The following is a 15095-nucleotide window of genomic DNA, read 5'->3' on the forward strand; positions in this document are numbered from 1 at the left end:
ATCTCTGAATTCCGGGGTGACCATACTAGCATGTGAATTACAGGGCATTTCTCAAATAGATGTAGTTTTTACACACTCTCCTATATTTGGAAGGAAAAAATGTAGAGAAAGACAAGGGGCAATAACACTTGTTTTGCTAATCTATGTTCCCCCAAGTCTCCCGATAAAAATGATACCTCACTTTTGTGTGGGTAGGCCTAGCGCCCGCGACAGGAAATGCCCCAAAACGCAACGTGGACACATCCCATTTTTTTCAAGAAAACAGAGGTGTTTTTTGCAAAGTGCCTACCTGTAGATTTTGGCCTCTAGCTCAGCCGGCACCTAGGGAAACTTACCAAACCTGTGCATTTCTGAAAACTAGAGACCTAGGGGAAATCCAAGATGGGGTGACTTGTGGGGCTCGGACCAGGTTCTGTTACCCAGAATCCTTTGCAAACCTCAAAATTTGGCTAAAAAAACACGTTCCTCACATTTCTGTGGCAGAAAGTTCGGGAATCTGAGAGGAGCCACAAATTTCCTTCCAGAAATGCCCTAAAATAAATTTGAATCCCCCCCAACCCCCCCTGCCCGGAAGCGACCCTTGCCTACGGGGTCGCTCCCCCTGCGTGACATTGGCACCAAAAAACAAATCCCAGGTGCCTAGTTGTTTCTGCCCCCTTGGGGGCAGATTGACCTAAAATCGCCCAATCTGCCCCCAAGGGGGGCAGAAATGGCCTAAATATAATTTCCCCCCAAGGGGAGTGACCCTTGCCTAAGGGGTCGCTCCCCACCTAAAAAAATAAAATAAAACATAAAAAATAAAAATAAAATAAAAAATGATCCCTGGTGCCTAGAGGTGTCTGCCCCCAGGGGGGGCAGAAAAGGCCTTCCCGAAAAAATGCCCCCCCTGGGAGCGACCCTTGCCCAAGGGGTCGCTCCCTTATGTCAAAATCAAAAAAAAATAAAAATACCTGGTGTCTAGTGGGGTTTCAAAAGCCGGATTGCAAGCAATCCGGCTTTTGAAACCCTCGGAGAGACTTCAAATGGAAGGAAATACATTTCCTTCCCTTTGAAGCCCCTCCGGGCCTCCCCCACGTGATTGAAAGAGAAATGCTTAGCATTTCTCTTTCAATCGTGCTGGAAGCTCTGCTTCCGGCGCGATGGGGGAGGCCCCTGTGACTAATCAGCGCGCGCTGACGTCACAGGGGGGGTGGGGGGGGTGGGTGGGTCGGGGGTGGAAGGGGAAGGTCTTCCCCTTCCATCCCCGCCTTGGGGGGGAGGGGGGTGCACGGGGGGCACGCTAGCGCTCCCCCAAGTTCCCCTGTGCCTTGAACGAGGTGATCTCGTCCAAGGCACAGGGGAACTGTAGCCTTGGACGAGATCATCTCGTCCAAGGCACAAAACAGGTTAAACGACTCATGGGCCCACCTTTTGAACCCAGGCATGCTTGCCAAATCCAATTCTTAACTTGGAAGGTAGCTTTTCTAATAGCCATCACTTCACTACGAAGAGTTAACGAAATACAGGCGTTTACTATAGAAGAACCTTTTATACAAATACACAAACATAAGGTGGTTCTCCGCACAAATCCACATTTTTTACCAAGAGTCATTTTAACCGTTTAATCTAAACCAAATAGTAGAGCTCCCAGTCTTCTTCTCTCAACCAGACTCGGTAGCAGAAAGAGCACTGCATACATTACACATTAAAAGAGCGGGACACATAGACAGGACAAAATCATTTCGTAAAACTAAGCAATTGTTTGTTGCTTTCCAAAAACCCCATGCTGGTAACCCTATATCCAAACAGGGCATAGCCAGGTGGATAGTCAAATGCATTCAGACCTGTTACCTCAAAGCTAAAAGGGACTTACCCGTTACACCAAGGGCACACTCCACTAGAAAGAAAGGAGCAACAATGGCCTTTTTAGGTAATATACCAATGACAGAGATTTGTAAAGCAGCCACTTGGTCTACACCTCATACCTTTACTAAACATTACTGTGTAGATGTGTTAGCAACACAACAAGCCGCAGTAGGACAGGCTGTATTAAAAACATTATTTCAAACAACTTCAACTCCTACAGGCTGACCACTGATTTCGAGAGGATTACTGCTTTGTAGTCTGTGCGCAGCATGTGTATCTGCAGCATGCCATCGAACGGAAAATGTCACTTACCCAGTTTACATCTGTTTGTGGCATGTTGCGCTGCAGATTCACATGTGCCCTCCCACCTCCCCGGAAGCCTGTAGCCGTTTAAGTTGCTTTTAAATTGTATATATGTAAATAAATATTCCTTTACCACAAATTATGTACATACATATTTATTCCATTGCATGGACATCATTAGTATCCTCATTCTACCACTCCTACTTCACCCTATGCCGGGAAAACAATCTAAGATGGAGTTGATGCCCATGCGCAATGGAGCCAAAAGGGAGGAGTAACTCGGTCCCATGACTCGAAAAAACTTCTTCGAAGAAAAACAACTTGTAACACTGGAGCCCAACACTAGATGGCAGGAACAGTGCATAGCATGTGAATCTGCAGCTCAACATGCCACGAACAGATGTACACTGGGTAAGTGAAATTTTCCATATATATATGTGTGTGTGTGTGTGTATGTATATATTCATAAATACACACACGCATATGTGCCAACTGTATTCTACTCTTGGCATGTTCATTGGTCATTGCATAGTTTCTGCATAAGTTGTTTGATTAAATACTTATGAGTTTGGCTGTATTTTATCTATCTCAATAGGTAAATATTATCTTAACGAGTTATCTACAAACGTTGCACTATTGAGGAAAGATAAAATGTTATAAAAGTACACAAATTAACTTCAAATACGGCAAGTCTTGAAAGTTTGTGTTAATACAATACCACTTTTAAGTCTCAATATATTATATATATGAAAGAAATAAACTGTTGAAAGCTTCACTCTCTCATCATCAGCCTACACCTCTATCAATTTATCCTGTCAACATCTTCTGACTCATCCCAAACCCATTCTACTATTATCTCCAAAATAACCATCCTTGATTCTTCATTCCTCAACCCCTCCTGGCTCATCCCAAACCTCAATTTACTACTATGATCTTCCAAACAACCTTACTAAATTCTCCCTCATTTAGCTCTCCTTTGACTCATCCCAAACCCCGTTTTCCTTTTATAATCTCCGTAATCCCTTTCTACAGACTTTCATCCTCCACATCTCCTTTACCCATCCCAAGCCTCATCTTACTACTATGATCTCCCAGTTAACACTTCTGGATTTTTCCCTGCTCTGGCCTCCATTATTCTATTCTCTCCAACTAACAGACTCACATGTGATCCGCTCAAATTAACTCATACCTCCCAATACTAATACTGTACCCATTTCTCCAGTAGTAATTCACCACTAATCCTTTTGGGTTCCGGTGCATTGTGCTACTCCCCAAAAAGTGCTTTGACACCTCATCAGGGGCTCTATATAAATATAATTACAATTACTCTAAATCTCAGTCTTTTTGAAAAGAACAAATGGGAATAAGTGTTATTCTTATGTAGTCCACCCCACTGAAGCAATTTTCTGAAGATGCTTTCTTATGGTACAAATGCGGAACATAATTTTTGTGGGCAGTTGAGGTAATGCCATCTCGTCCTTATCTATCGAGCACTTCCCTACATGAGTTAATAAGAATTCAGAAATTTAATTTGTTCCTTGATGAATCGTACCTGTGCAGTCTCCTAGAATTTCTGCATCATAAAATTGATTCTTTTAACTATATAATTTCAGCAACCAACATTGACTTCAGCCTCAGAAATCAAATCATTTATTTTGTAATATCTTTTCTTTGACAGAGACTCTTCAAGTTTGATACGGAGTAGTGGTTCATACACCAGAAGAAGATGGGATGAAGATATAAGAAAAAATATCTCAAATAACGAAGGTATAAGCACAAGTTATCAAAGAAGGTAATATGATCCTCACCTTCATATATCCTAAACTCTAGATTATTTTTGGGCATGCATTTGAAGTTAAAAGAAATAGAGCTAGTTCAGTTGACAATCTTAGATTACTTTAAGTGTGAATATATGGTCATGTGTCTAGTCAATTTTTTTAACAGAATATGTGCACTGGTACAGTATAAACACCAACGTAATTTATAAACTGAAATAATGAATGTGATAAGTGCCCCACTGGCCTTTTCTAACTGCGGGCCATGTTCTTAGGTAGTTACAGATTCCACCATAGATACATTTCAGGAGCAATGCATTGAGCTGGATATCATTCAGATACAAGTCTCTACTGCTATATGAGCTCTACTGCCTGCTCAGTAATTCCAGCATATCAGTGAATGTCCTGCTCTCCATGTATTTCATGTGGTCTCTAATCAGGAGACGATCTAGTATTCTGGCTAAGTTGATGGCTTTGGACACCAGTTTTAGTCGTGGCTTACACAATTTACTACTTTGAGATTGGTTAAGTGACTTTTTGAAGCATGTGCATGTTTAGATCACATGGACGTACACTCCTGCCATTTAGTGTTCGGTGTGAGCGTTCCAAATTTGTTTTCTCAAAAGAAGAGGTTTCAGTTTCTAGATGACTTGTGATACCTCCCTCAAAATCCAGAATGCAACAGGACATAGAGTCCATGTTAAATTGTGATCTCAAACGTGGACATCAGTAAACCAGTCACATGCAAGATCATTGTGCTCCCGCCAACCAGTTCAGCAGAACCTGTACAACTGTGGACCGCTTCGGAGTAGAATCGGATCAAGGCGCTTGGAGCTTGCTTGAGAATGACTGAGAAGGGGGTCAGGTATGGATAGCATACCATTTAAATTTGTCCCATCTACAGTAGTAAGTACCTATAGTTGGACCAGCATTGTGCCTGTAACCTCGGTCTCCTGAGGTCGACATACCTGCCTGTCTGGCTTGAAAAGCTTTTAAAAGGGAAAAGACCATCTGGCACCGCAGGGATAGATACTGGGTACATTACAAGGTACCGTGCTGAGGCTCTCCCGAGCCACCATCCAGGTAGAAGTTGAAGGGACTTGCATAGAAGGCGAAAGGGTTTGGGCCTCCGGTGGTCCAGGTTACCAATGTGAGGCGGTGTCTAGAGTATATGTCCTCTAATGACTTCAGATTGAGAGACCATTCCTCCTCCATAGCCCTCAATAAACTACATCCAGGAAAACAAAATGGTAGGATTTCACATTCACCATGCAGAGAGGATATTACTTCTGAAGTTCGACTTCAAATATTGTGGGGGAAGACTTTTGTATTGCAGCTGATACATGACTTAAGGGCACTCAACCAGTATGTCATGTCAGAGCAATTAAAAATTACTTTAAGATGCCATAATCCTGCTCTGTGTTGCAGGATTAATAGCGACCTTTGTTCTTAAGGGCTCCTTTTTCCATATTCCCATTCACCTAGCTTACCACAAGTACTTAAGTTATTTGGTAGATGGATATCATTATCAGTTCAAAGTTTTACCATTCTGGATACCATGTGTTTATCAGGAGTGTTTATCAATGCCTGGCAGTAGTAGCAGTGCATATTTATCGTACTGGTATTCCTGTTTTTCCATACCTTGGTGACTGGCTGGTAAAGATCAGCAGCCAGTGCATTGCCTCATTCGCTCTCAAAAAGCCATCTCGGGACCCCTTCACTGGTATTCACAGTCATTGTCAAAAAGTTTACTTCTACCCCCAATAGAAACAGCTGTTTTTGAGAGCTGCTACTCAATACAGTTACAGGTAAAGTTTACCTCCGAAATAAAAGTGATCTCATTACAAAAGCTTCTTCCCCATTACTAAACATTGCATCCTTTGACAGTGAGAATAATAATGAACCTGTTGGGAATGATGGCATCATTGTACTACTTCTAATCACCGATTGCATATGCACCCTCTACTTGAGTGCTATAAGAGACCGTGATCACAAGTAACATGGCATTGCGAAAGTATAGTTTTGGTGGAAACCGGTGTTAGTGGCCAGGTCATTCCTAGACCCTCTGCTGCAAAAGACAATCAACACAGATGCTTCCCTCATGGCTGTAAAGTACACACAAAACATCTCACTATGCAGGGCCTATGGTCTCCAGAGAAGCTGCACCTACTCATCAGTGTACTGGATCTGATGGCAGTGAGGTTACAGCTGCGAGTGCAACAAGAAAATACTAATTTGTAAAGACAATAAGTCATCCATGTATTTCCTACCAAACATGTTGGTAAATGCTTACCGCAGTCGTACAATCTAATGCCAACGATTTGGTACTGGGCCATTCATCACTAGGTCTTCCTAGTAAAACTTACAGATCTGCTCTACAGAACGGACCAGAAAAACACCCAAATGGGAAATCAATACCAGGTTCACTAAATACGCTTTCACCACTGGAGGACCTGAGCTGTAAACCGGTTAGCTTTGTGCAAGCATGCAAAATATCAAAGCTTTGCATCCAGATACCCACACCCAGAATCTATGGGCAGTGCTCCACGGACAAAGACACCTGCTTACTTCTAACTCCATCGACACACACTTCTGCTCATTCCACATATACTAAGAATTATGAGGGAAGTACTAAGGACACCTAAACCTTATTAGCTCCAACCTGCGCAAGGCAGCTGTGGTACTCACTACTACTGGAAATGCGAATACAGCCCCTCTAAAAGTTGCCACATCGCCCAGACGTTCTTATATAGCATCGCGGTCAGCTATGCTACCCAAACCTCTGGGCACTCAGTCTTGGAACTTGGCACCCCAATCTTAGAATTTGGTTTCCTTCAAATAGCAGAAGAGTGCATGAAGATTTTGTTTAACATTATTGGTAAATTATAACAGGTTACAGCGAGTGACTGTGACACATAGTAATCAGTGCTCTGAAAAATGTGAATAACAATACATTCTTCACAGTTCAGTATACCATGAATGAGTATATATGTGTGTGTAGGCACGAAAAATAAGGTTGCACAAACATAGGAATTACCATCTCCAATACATAGTGTAAATTATATTTATTAGGGATCTACAGCGTTTACATTTCCTGATAAAAAAAAAAAAGATACAAGTGCACCCCAAAAATCCTTTGGTTGAGCCCTGCGTTTTTGATAACTGCTCAAAACCATGCCCTGGAGCAACTGTTATGTTTGTATAACCCTTCTTTATTGTCCAAGACATTGTGTCACTACATTTAGCAAGCTGAAAGGCTGTAGACTCAAATCGATGTACTGCTTTTGGGAGCTCAGCTGTGGTAAAGGAGACATGGAAGTCTCTACCATGTCACTTAACAGTTCAGAAATGTTAGTCTGGTAGTTGAGTAATTGGGTAATTCGGGGCATGATCAATCCGTATGGACAAAGGCCACTTTCATCATTCCGCATCCCTTAAATTCACCTTTACGCTTTGAAGAGAACTTGACCACCTTCTCTAAGGTGTAATAAAATAATGCAAAAACTGGAACTGAAGTAGCTTGTGCTAACAGTTAAATGGTATACACTTATCATGGGCACAGCAGTAAGACCAACACTGCCAACTCTGCCTCCCAACCCAGTTTGGATTTTCATGAGAAATCTATTGACGGCGCCACATTTTCTGGATACAGAAACAAAATGGATTTAACTATTTCTGTATGCAGATGAACGCAAATGGCAGCAAATGTTTTGTGGAAACTGGAAAAATCCTAATCTAGTGCATCTAATGCTTTTTGAGCATCGAAAAGTATCGAAACAGCTGGAAGCTGCAGCTCTACCTAATGCAAGACATCCATCAGAGTGCACAAGTAAAAGCCGTTGGACCTCTGTGGTATGAAATCTGATTGCTCGGACAGAACTGAAAATTCTTAAGTGGTCTAGAATCTTACCAAAATTTTATTGTTCATTAGGGACAGCGTCCTGTATGAGGAGCATTGAGTGGGGTCATTGTCCAGCCTTAGCAGTGTGGTAATTGTAACCTTCACTGTAGATGGTGGAAGAGAACCACTAATAGCCACATTGTATACATACAGCTGCCTGGGAGCCAAAATGTCAATAAATTCTTTATAAAATTTGTCTGGAAGGCTGTCCCCTTCAAGGGTGCCCTGCTTCTGGTTGAACTCATTATCTCACTTTTAACACCTTCTAATGTGGGGTGTAGGATGGAGTGGGGGGAAGTTAGCCGTTCTAGTTTCACCTTCAATTCCTGCTAACGCTATGTGATCTTGGTACAATGCTATATCGTTTGATGCACTTTATTGCTTAGAGGCTAGAGATATTCATAGCATTGTTTAAATGTATCTATAATGTCCAGCAGTGCAGAAGTCATTGTGTCCTCGCCAAAACTTATATTTGAAATCTTACAATCATCCTAGGAAGTTGTATGTTCCCATGCCAATGTCTGGCCAGATTGTCACCTTCCCTAAAAAGTCGGGCTGAGCTTGCTTCCTCAGGTAGAGGACCTTGGGATCGGCTGCCTGACTCAATTCTCTGAAAGTCTTCTGTAACTGGATAAGTGTGTATTTTGTTTTAGGGTAGCATGCTCTTAATAGGTTTTAAAGTTCACTCCCTAGCTGTCCCAGTGTTATACAGAATGATTTAAGATTACCTGAAACCTTAGATATGCAGGCACAACAGGGTTTCAATCTCTGGGACTGAATGTTTATTTAGTTTAGAATATTCTACAGTTGCAGCTCTGACTTCTGTTTGAAACACTGACCGGGAAAGCTCTGTTCCCTCTAAGCACCAAGTTATATGCTGTGGGGGTGAGACAGGATTCTCGGGGACTAGAACGTCCACGGAGAGGTCATATAAAGTCCTGGGTTGTATACTGGCAACTTGTATTTTCGCCGTCATGCTGGCGCTCCTATCCCATTCTGTTAAGTAATATGTAAACCCTACACCTACTGAATGATTATCTTTCCCTGCAATCAACAGTCGAGAGAGTTACACTGTGTGGGATAGGGCCACACTTGCCTTCAGTTGCTGTCTGGGCACTCAACATTCTATCCAATTAAGTATATAGAGCCAAATTAAAGTCCTCCCCGTCCCAATAGTTGCTGCATTTGAACACTACTGAATCTAAAAATGCAGGCTCTTCTATGTTGGGGCCATAAATGTTTATCAAGACCAATGACTGTGTTTTGAGTTTTCCGGATATTGTGACAACACTTCCTGATGTGTGGTTGTATATTCCTGATGTGTGGTTGTATATTCCTGATGTGTGGTTGTATGTTCCTTTGAATTAAAATGTACTGTTTTCTAAGAGTAGCCACTCCTTGTGACTGGGTGTAGAGTATGATAAGAAATATTGAAGTTGGCCCAATGTGAGTGCTAATGTGGACTGCCCTGGGGCCTGGTATTAATGGAGGAGGTCCAGGGCAGTACTCTGGACAACAAGACAAGCCTCAAGCAGCAGGGCAGTCCACTGGTAGCAACAGGTTAGTCCTCTGAGAAATGAGGCAGGCCTCAAGCAGCAAGGAAGTCATCTGGGGAGCAAGGCAGTCGTTCTTCTGTAGTCGGCAGGTCCAGGAGTGTACTGAAGAGTTGGCCTCAAGGGCCAGTATTTATCGCTTGTGCCAGTCTTCAAAGTTGGGGAAGGTTCTAGGCTAGCCCCACATCTGGTTCTGGAAAGTTATTCCCTTCTCAAGGTTCCAAGTAGTCTGGAGTGACAATAAACTGGTGTGAAGTTCCTTTGTGTATGTGCTAGAGACAGCCCGTTGAAATATAAGTGGATCAGGGAACCTTCTGTCCCACCATCCTAGCAGTTTGGCCTATCCTGCCAGCACCTAGTCTTTCTTTGTCTCTCTGTGGATATAAAAGTAAATTGTGTGTGTTTGAAATGTGGTTTCTGGTTGACTAGGGTATACACCTAAGCCGGCCAGAACATACCACTCTAGTCATGGCAAGTAAGTTACACACCAAAGAGAACCTGTGCTCACCCTCTGCGGAGTGTTACAAGTTGTCTTTCTTCGAAGAAGTCTTTTCGAGTCACAAGATCGAGGGACTCCTCCCTTTCGGCTCCATTGCGCATGGGCGTAGACTCCATCTTAGATTGTTTTCTTTCCGCCATCGGGTTCGGACGTGTTTCTCTTCGCTCCGTATTTCGGTTCGGAAAAGATAGTTATCCATCGGAGAATTTGACGGTATTGTTTGCGCTCGGTATCGGGTTAGTACTAGCACATCGACACCGAAGAAAGAAGAGCTCCGGCGGCTCTTCGGGGCTTCCACTCCTCGGCGGGGCCCGGTCGGCCCGACTGCATCCATCTTCAAAACTCATGGACCGGACCCCCTTCCGCTTCTGCCCCAACTGCCACGCTAAGTATCCTTATACAGACCAACACTTGGTCTGTAATCTGTGTTTGTCCCCTGAACACAAAGAGGTTACTTGCGAGGCCTGTCAGGCATTTCGATCCAAGAAAACACTGAGGGATCGAAGAGCAAGAAGACTCCAGATGGCGTCGACACTGGGCGGACACTCCGACGTCAAAGAAGAGGAGAGATTCTCCATTCGAGATTCGGACTCGGGCGAGTCAGAGACCGACCAGCCGAAGACGCAATAAGCTGTGAGTAAACCAGCCCCGGTAAAAACTTACACAAAAATAATGAAGGCCAAGGGGACGCCACCGCCAACAGGCCATGGCTCAACCCGAAAACACAGTGACCTAACATCGGCACCGAAAAAGGCCTCCCAGCAGCCGAAGACATCGGACTCCGGTCGAGATACCGGCTCCGAACAGACTCTGCACCGAGAGTTCGGCACTCTGAAAGTCAAAAAGGTTTCCTCTGAGCCAAAAAAGACTATCGAAAAGATTTTGGTGCCGAAACATGCGGCCTCGGAGCCAAAACAAGGCCCCTATACAGAGGGACAAGACCTTTCAAAACAATTACAAGGTCACCGGTTTGAACAAGAACTGGGCATGGGAGAGCCAGACCATATCCAGAGGAGGCTGCATATACAAAAGAACACGGGGAGAATCAGAACTCTTCCTCCAATAAAGATGAAGCGCAAGCTCGCATTCCAGGAGGCAGAAATGCAGCCAAAGGCAAAAGTGGCTATAGAAAAGACACCACCACGTTTCTCACCACAGCAATCGCCAACACAATCGCCACATTTGTCCCCGGTAGCAACACCCCCAATGATGCAGTCACCAACACACACAGGGATGAGCCAAGATGACCCGGATGCATGGGATTTGTATGATGCACCGGTCTCTGACAATAGTCCTGATTGCTACCCGGCAAGGCCGTCACCACCTGAGGACAGCACTGCATACATGCAGGTGGTTTCAAGTGCAGCTACATTTCATAATGTAGCATTGCATGCATAGCCCATAGAGGACGATTTTTTGTTCAACACCCTCTCATCTACGCACAGCCAATACCAAAGCTTGCCAATGCTGCCAGGCATGCTAAAACACGCCAAACAAGTGTTTCAGGAACCGGTCAAAGGCAGAGCCATCACGCCTAGGGTGGAGAAGAAATATAAACCTCCCCCTAGCGACCCTGTGTATATCACACATTAACTCCTGATTCGGTGGTAGTAGGAGCAGCCCGAAAAAGGGCGAACTCACAAACTTCTGGAGATGCACCACCGCCCGACAAAGAAAGTCAAAAATTCGATGCAGCAGGCAAAAGGGTGGCAGCACAGGCAGCCAATCAATGGCGAATTGCCAATTCGCAAGCTCTGTTGGGACGATACGACAGGGCACATTGGGATGAAATGCAACATCTCATTCATAACCTTCCCAAAGAGTTCAACAAACGTGCCCAACAAGTTGTTGAGGAGGGCTAAGCTATTTCGAACAACCAAATAAGGTCGGCTATGGACTCAGCAGACACGGCAGCGAGGACAGTGAACACGGCAGTAACCATTCGAAGACACGCATGGTTACGAACCTCCGGAGTTAAGCCAGAAATCCAGCAGGCTGTGCTGAATATGCCTTTTAACGAACAACAATTGTTTGGGCCGGAGGTGGATAGAGCGATAGAAAAACTGAAAAAGGACACAGACACGGCCAAAGCCGTGGGCGCGCACTACTCCCCACAGAGCAGAGGCACTTTTAGGAAGCCACACCTTGGAGGGGGGTTTCGGGCCCAAACCACAGAGCCTTCCACCTCACAAGTCAGACCCACATATCAGGGCCAGTATCGGAGGGGAGTTTTCGAGGACAATATAGAGGTGGACAGTTCCCTAAAACAAGAGGGAAATTCCAGAGTCCAAAAACCCCACAAACCAAACAGTGACTTAAATGTCACAAACCCCCACCACACAACACCAGTGGTGGGGAGACTTACAGATTATTACCACAACTGGGAACACATAACTACGGACGCGTGGGTCCTAGCCATTATCCAACATGGTTATTGCATAGAATTCCTACATTTGCCACCAGATGTGCTTCCAAGAGCACACAATATGACCACACAACACTTAGACCTGCTACAACTAGAAGTCCAAGCATTGTTACAAAAAGAGGCAATAGAACTAGTACCCAACCATCAAAAAGGAACAGGGTTTACTCCTGGTATTTCCTAATTCCAAAAAAGACAAAACACTGAGACCCATATTAGACCTCAGAACACTGAACCTTTACATCAAATCAGATCACTTTCACATGGTGACACTTCAAGACGTGATTCCCTTGCTCAAACAACAAGACTACATGGCAACATTAGATCTCAAGGATGCTTATTTCCACATACCCATACATCCTTCACACAGGAAATACTTAAGGTTTGTAATCCAAGGCGTGCATTACCAATTCAAGGTCTTACCATTCTGCATAACAGCCCCAAGGGTATTCACAAAATGCCTTGAAGTAGTAGCCGCTCACATCAGGTGACAGCACATGCACGTATTCCCTTACTTAGACGATTGGATAATAAAAACCAGCACTCAGCAACAATGTCTTCTACACACAAAATATCATAGAAACCCTTCACAAACTAGGGTTCTCGATAAACTACCAAAAATCACATCTACAACCGTGTCAAATACAACAATACTTAGGAGCAACAATCAACACACAAAAGGGGATTGCCACTCCAAGCCCACAAAGGGTACAAGCCTTCCAAAATGTAATACTAAACATGTACCCAAACCAACACAGTTAAGGTTTGTAATGAAACTCCTAGGCATGATGTCTTCATGCATAGCCATTGTCCCAAACGTGAGACTACACATGCGACCCTTACAACAGTGTCTAGCAACACAATGGACACAGGCACAGGGTCAACTTCAAGATCTAGTGTTGATAGACCACCAAACACACTTCTCGCTTCAATGGTGGAATCCTATAAACTTAAACCAAGGGCGGCCATTCCAAGACCCAGTGCCACAACAGATGCTTCCATGATGGGGTGGGGAGCACACCTCAACCAGCACAGTATACACGGACAATGGGATGTTCAACAAAGGCAACTGCATATAAATCCTTTAGAGCTGTTAGCAGTGTTTCTAGCATTAAAAGCATTTCAACCGCTAATAGTCCACAAACACATTCTTGTCAAAACAGACAACATGACAACAATGTATTACTTAAACAAACAAGGAGGGACACACTCGTCACAACTGTGTCTCTTAGCACAGAGGATTTGGCATTGGGCGATTCACATTCGCCTAATAGCACAATACATCCCAAGGATTCAGAACCAGTTGGCCGACAATCTCAGTCAAGCTCACCAACAGACACACGAATGGGAAATTCATCCCCAGATACTACAAACTTACTTTCTACGCTGGAGAACACCAGAAATAGACCTATTCGCAACAAAGGATAACGCAAAATGCCAAAACTTTGCGTCTAGGTATCCACACGCTCAGTCCAAGGGCAATGTGCTATGGATGAGTTGGTCAGGGATATTTGCCTACGCTTTTCCCCCTCTCCTCCTCCTTCCTTATCTAGTAAACAAATTGAGTCAAAACAAATTCAAACTAATACTAATAGCACCAACCTGGGCTCGCCAACCATGGCATACAACACTACTAGACCTGTTAGTAGTACCTCATATCAAACTACCAAACACACCAGATCTGTTAACTCAACACAAACAGCAGATCAGACACCCGAATCCAGCATCGCTCAATCTAGCAATCTGGCTCCTGAAGTCTTAGAGTTTGGTCATTTAGACCTTACACAAGAATGTATGGAAGTCATTAAAGAAGCCAGGAAACCTACTACAAGACATTGTTACGCAAACAAATGGAAAATATTTGTTTATTACTGCCATAATCAAATTCAACCGCTACATGCTTCTGCCAAAAACATTGTAAGCTATTTATTACACTTACAAAAATCAAAACTAGCATTTTCTTCTATCAAAATACATCTTACAGCAATATCTGCCTATCTGCAGATTACACATTCAAAATCACTCTTTAGAATACCAGTCATCAAAGCATTTATGGAATGTTTAAAAAGAATCATACCCCCGAGAACACCACCAGTTCCCTCGTGGAACCTCAATATTGTACTAACACGACTCATGGGTCCACCATTTGAACCCATGCACTCTTGTGGGATGCAATACTTAACCTGGAAAGTAGCCTTCCTAATAGCTATCACATCTCAGAAGAGTAAGTGAAATACAAGCATTCACTATACAAGAACCATTTATACAAATACATAAACATAAAGTGGTTCTCCGTACAAATCCAAAATTCTTGCCAAAAGTTATATCACCGTTCCACCTAAACCAAACAATGGAACTCCCAGTCTTTTTCCACAACCAGACTCAGTAGCCGAAAGAGCCTTACATACGTTAGACATCAAAAGAGCACTATTGTATTACATCGATAGAACAAAACAATTTCGCAAGACAAAACAATTGTTTGTAGCCTTCCAAAAACCTCATGCAGGAAATCCAATATCCAAACAAGGCATTGCCAGATGGATAGTGAAATGTATTCAAACCTGCTATATCAAAGCAAAAAGAGATCTGCCTATCACACCAAAGGTGCACTCCACTAGGAAGAAAGGCGCCACAATGGCCTTTTTAGGAAATATACCTATGTCAGAAATCTGTAAGGCGGCCACATGGTCTACGCCTCATACATTCACAAAACATTACTGTGTAGATGTGTTAACAACACAACAAGCCATAGTAGGGCAGGCTGTATTAAGAACATTATTCCAGACAACTTCAACTC

The 15095-nt window shown here is 43.5% G+C and overlaps 1 protein-coding gene across 2 annotated transcripts in view; it reads left to right on the forward strand.

Moving 5' to 3' along the window:
• PPP1R12A (protein phosphatase 1 regulatory subunit 12A) overlaps positions 1–15095 on the forward strand; it is a 1050482-nt gene that overhangs the window by 430436 nt on the left and 604951 nt on the right. For both annotated transcript variants that reach the window (XM_069228775.1, XM_069228774.1), the window contains exon 12: positions 3827–3940. In XM_069228775.1, the coding sequence (XP_069084876.1) occupies positions 3827–3940 (114 nt within the window). The remainder of the gene's footprint in view (positions 1–3826; positions 3941–15095) is intronic.

Source organism: Pleurodeles waltl, chromosome 4_1 (assembly GCF_031143425.1).
Source record: "Pleurodeles waltl isolate 20211129_DDA chromosome 4_1, aPleWal1.hap1.20221129, whole genome shotgun sequence".
In the NCBI taxonomy this organism is placed as follows: domain Eukaryota; kingdom Metazoa; phylum Chordata; class Amphibia; order Caudata; family Salamandridae; genus Pleurodeles; species Pleurodeles waltl.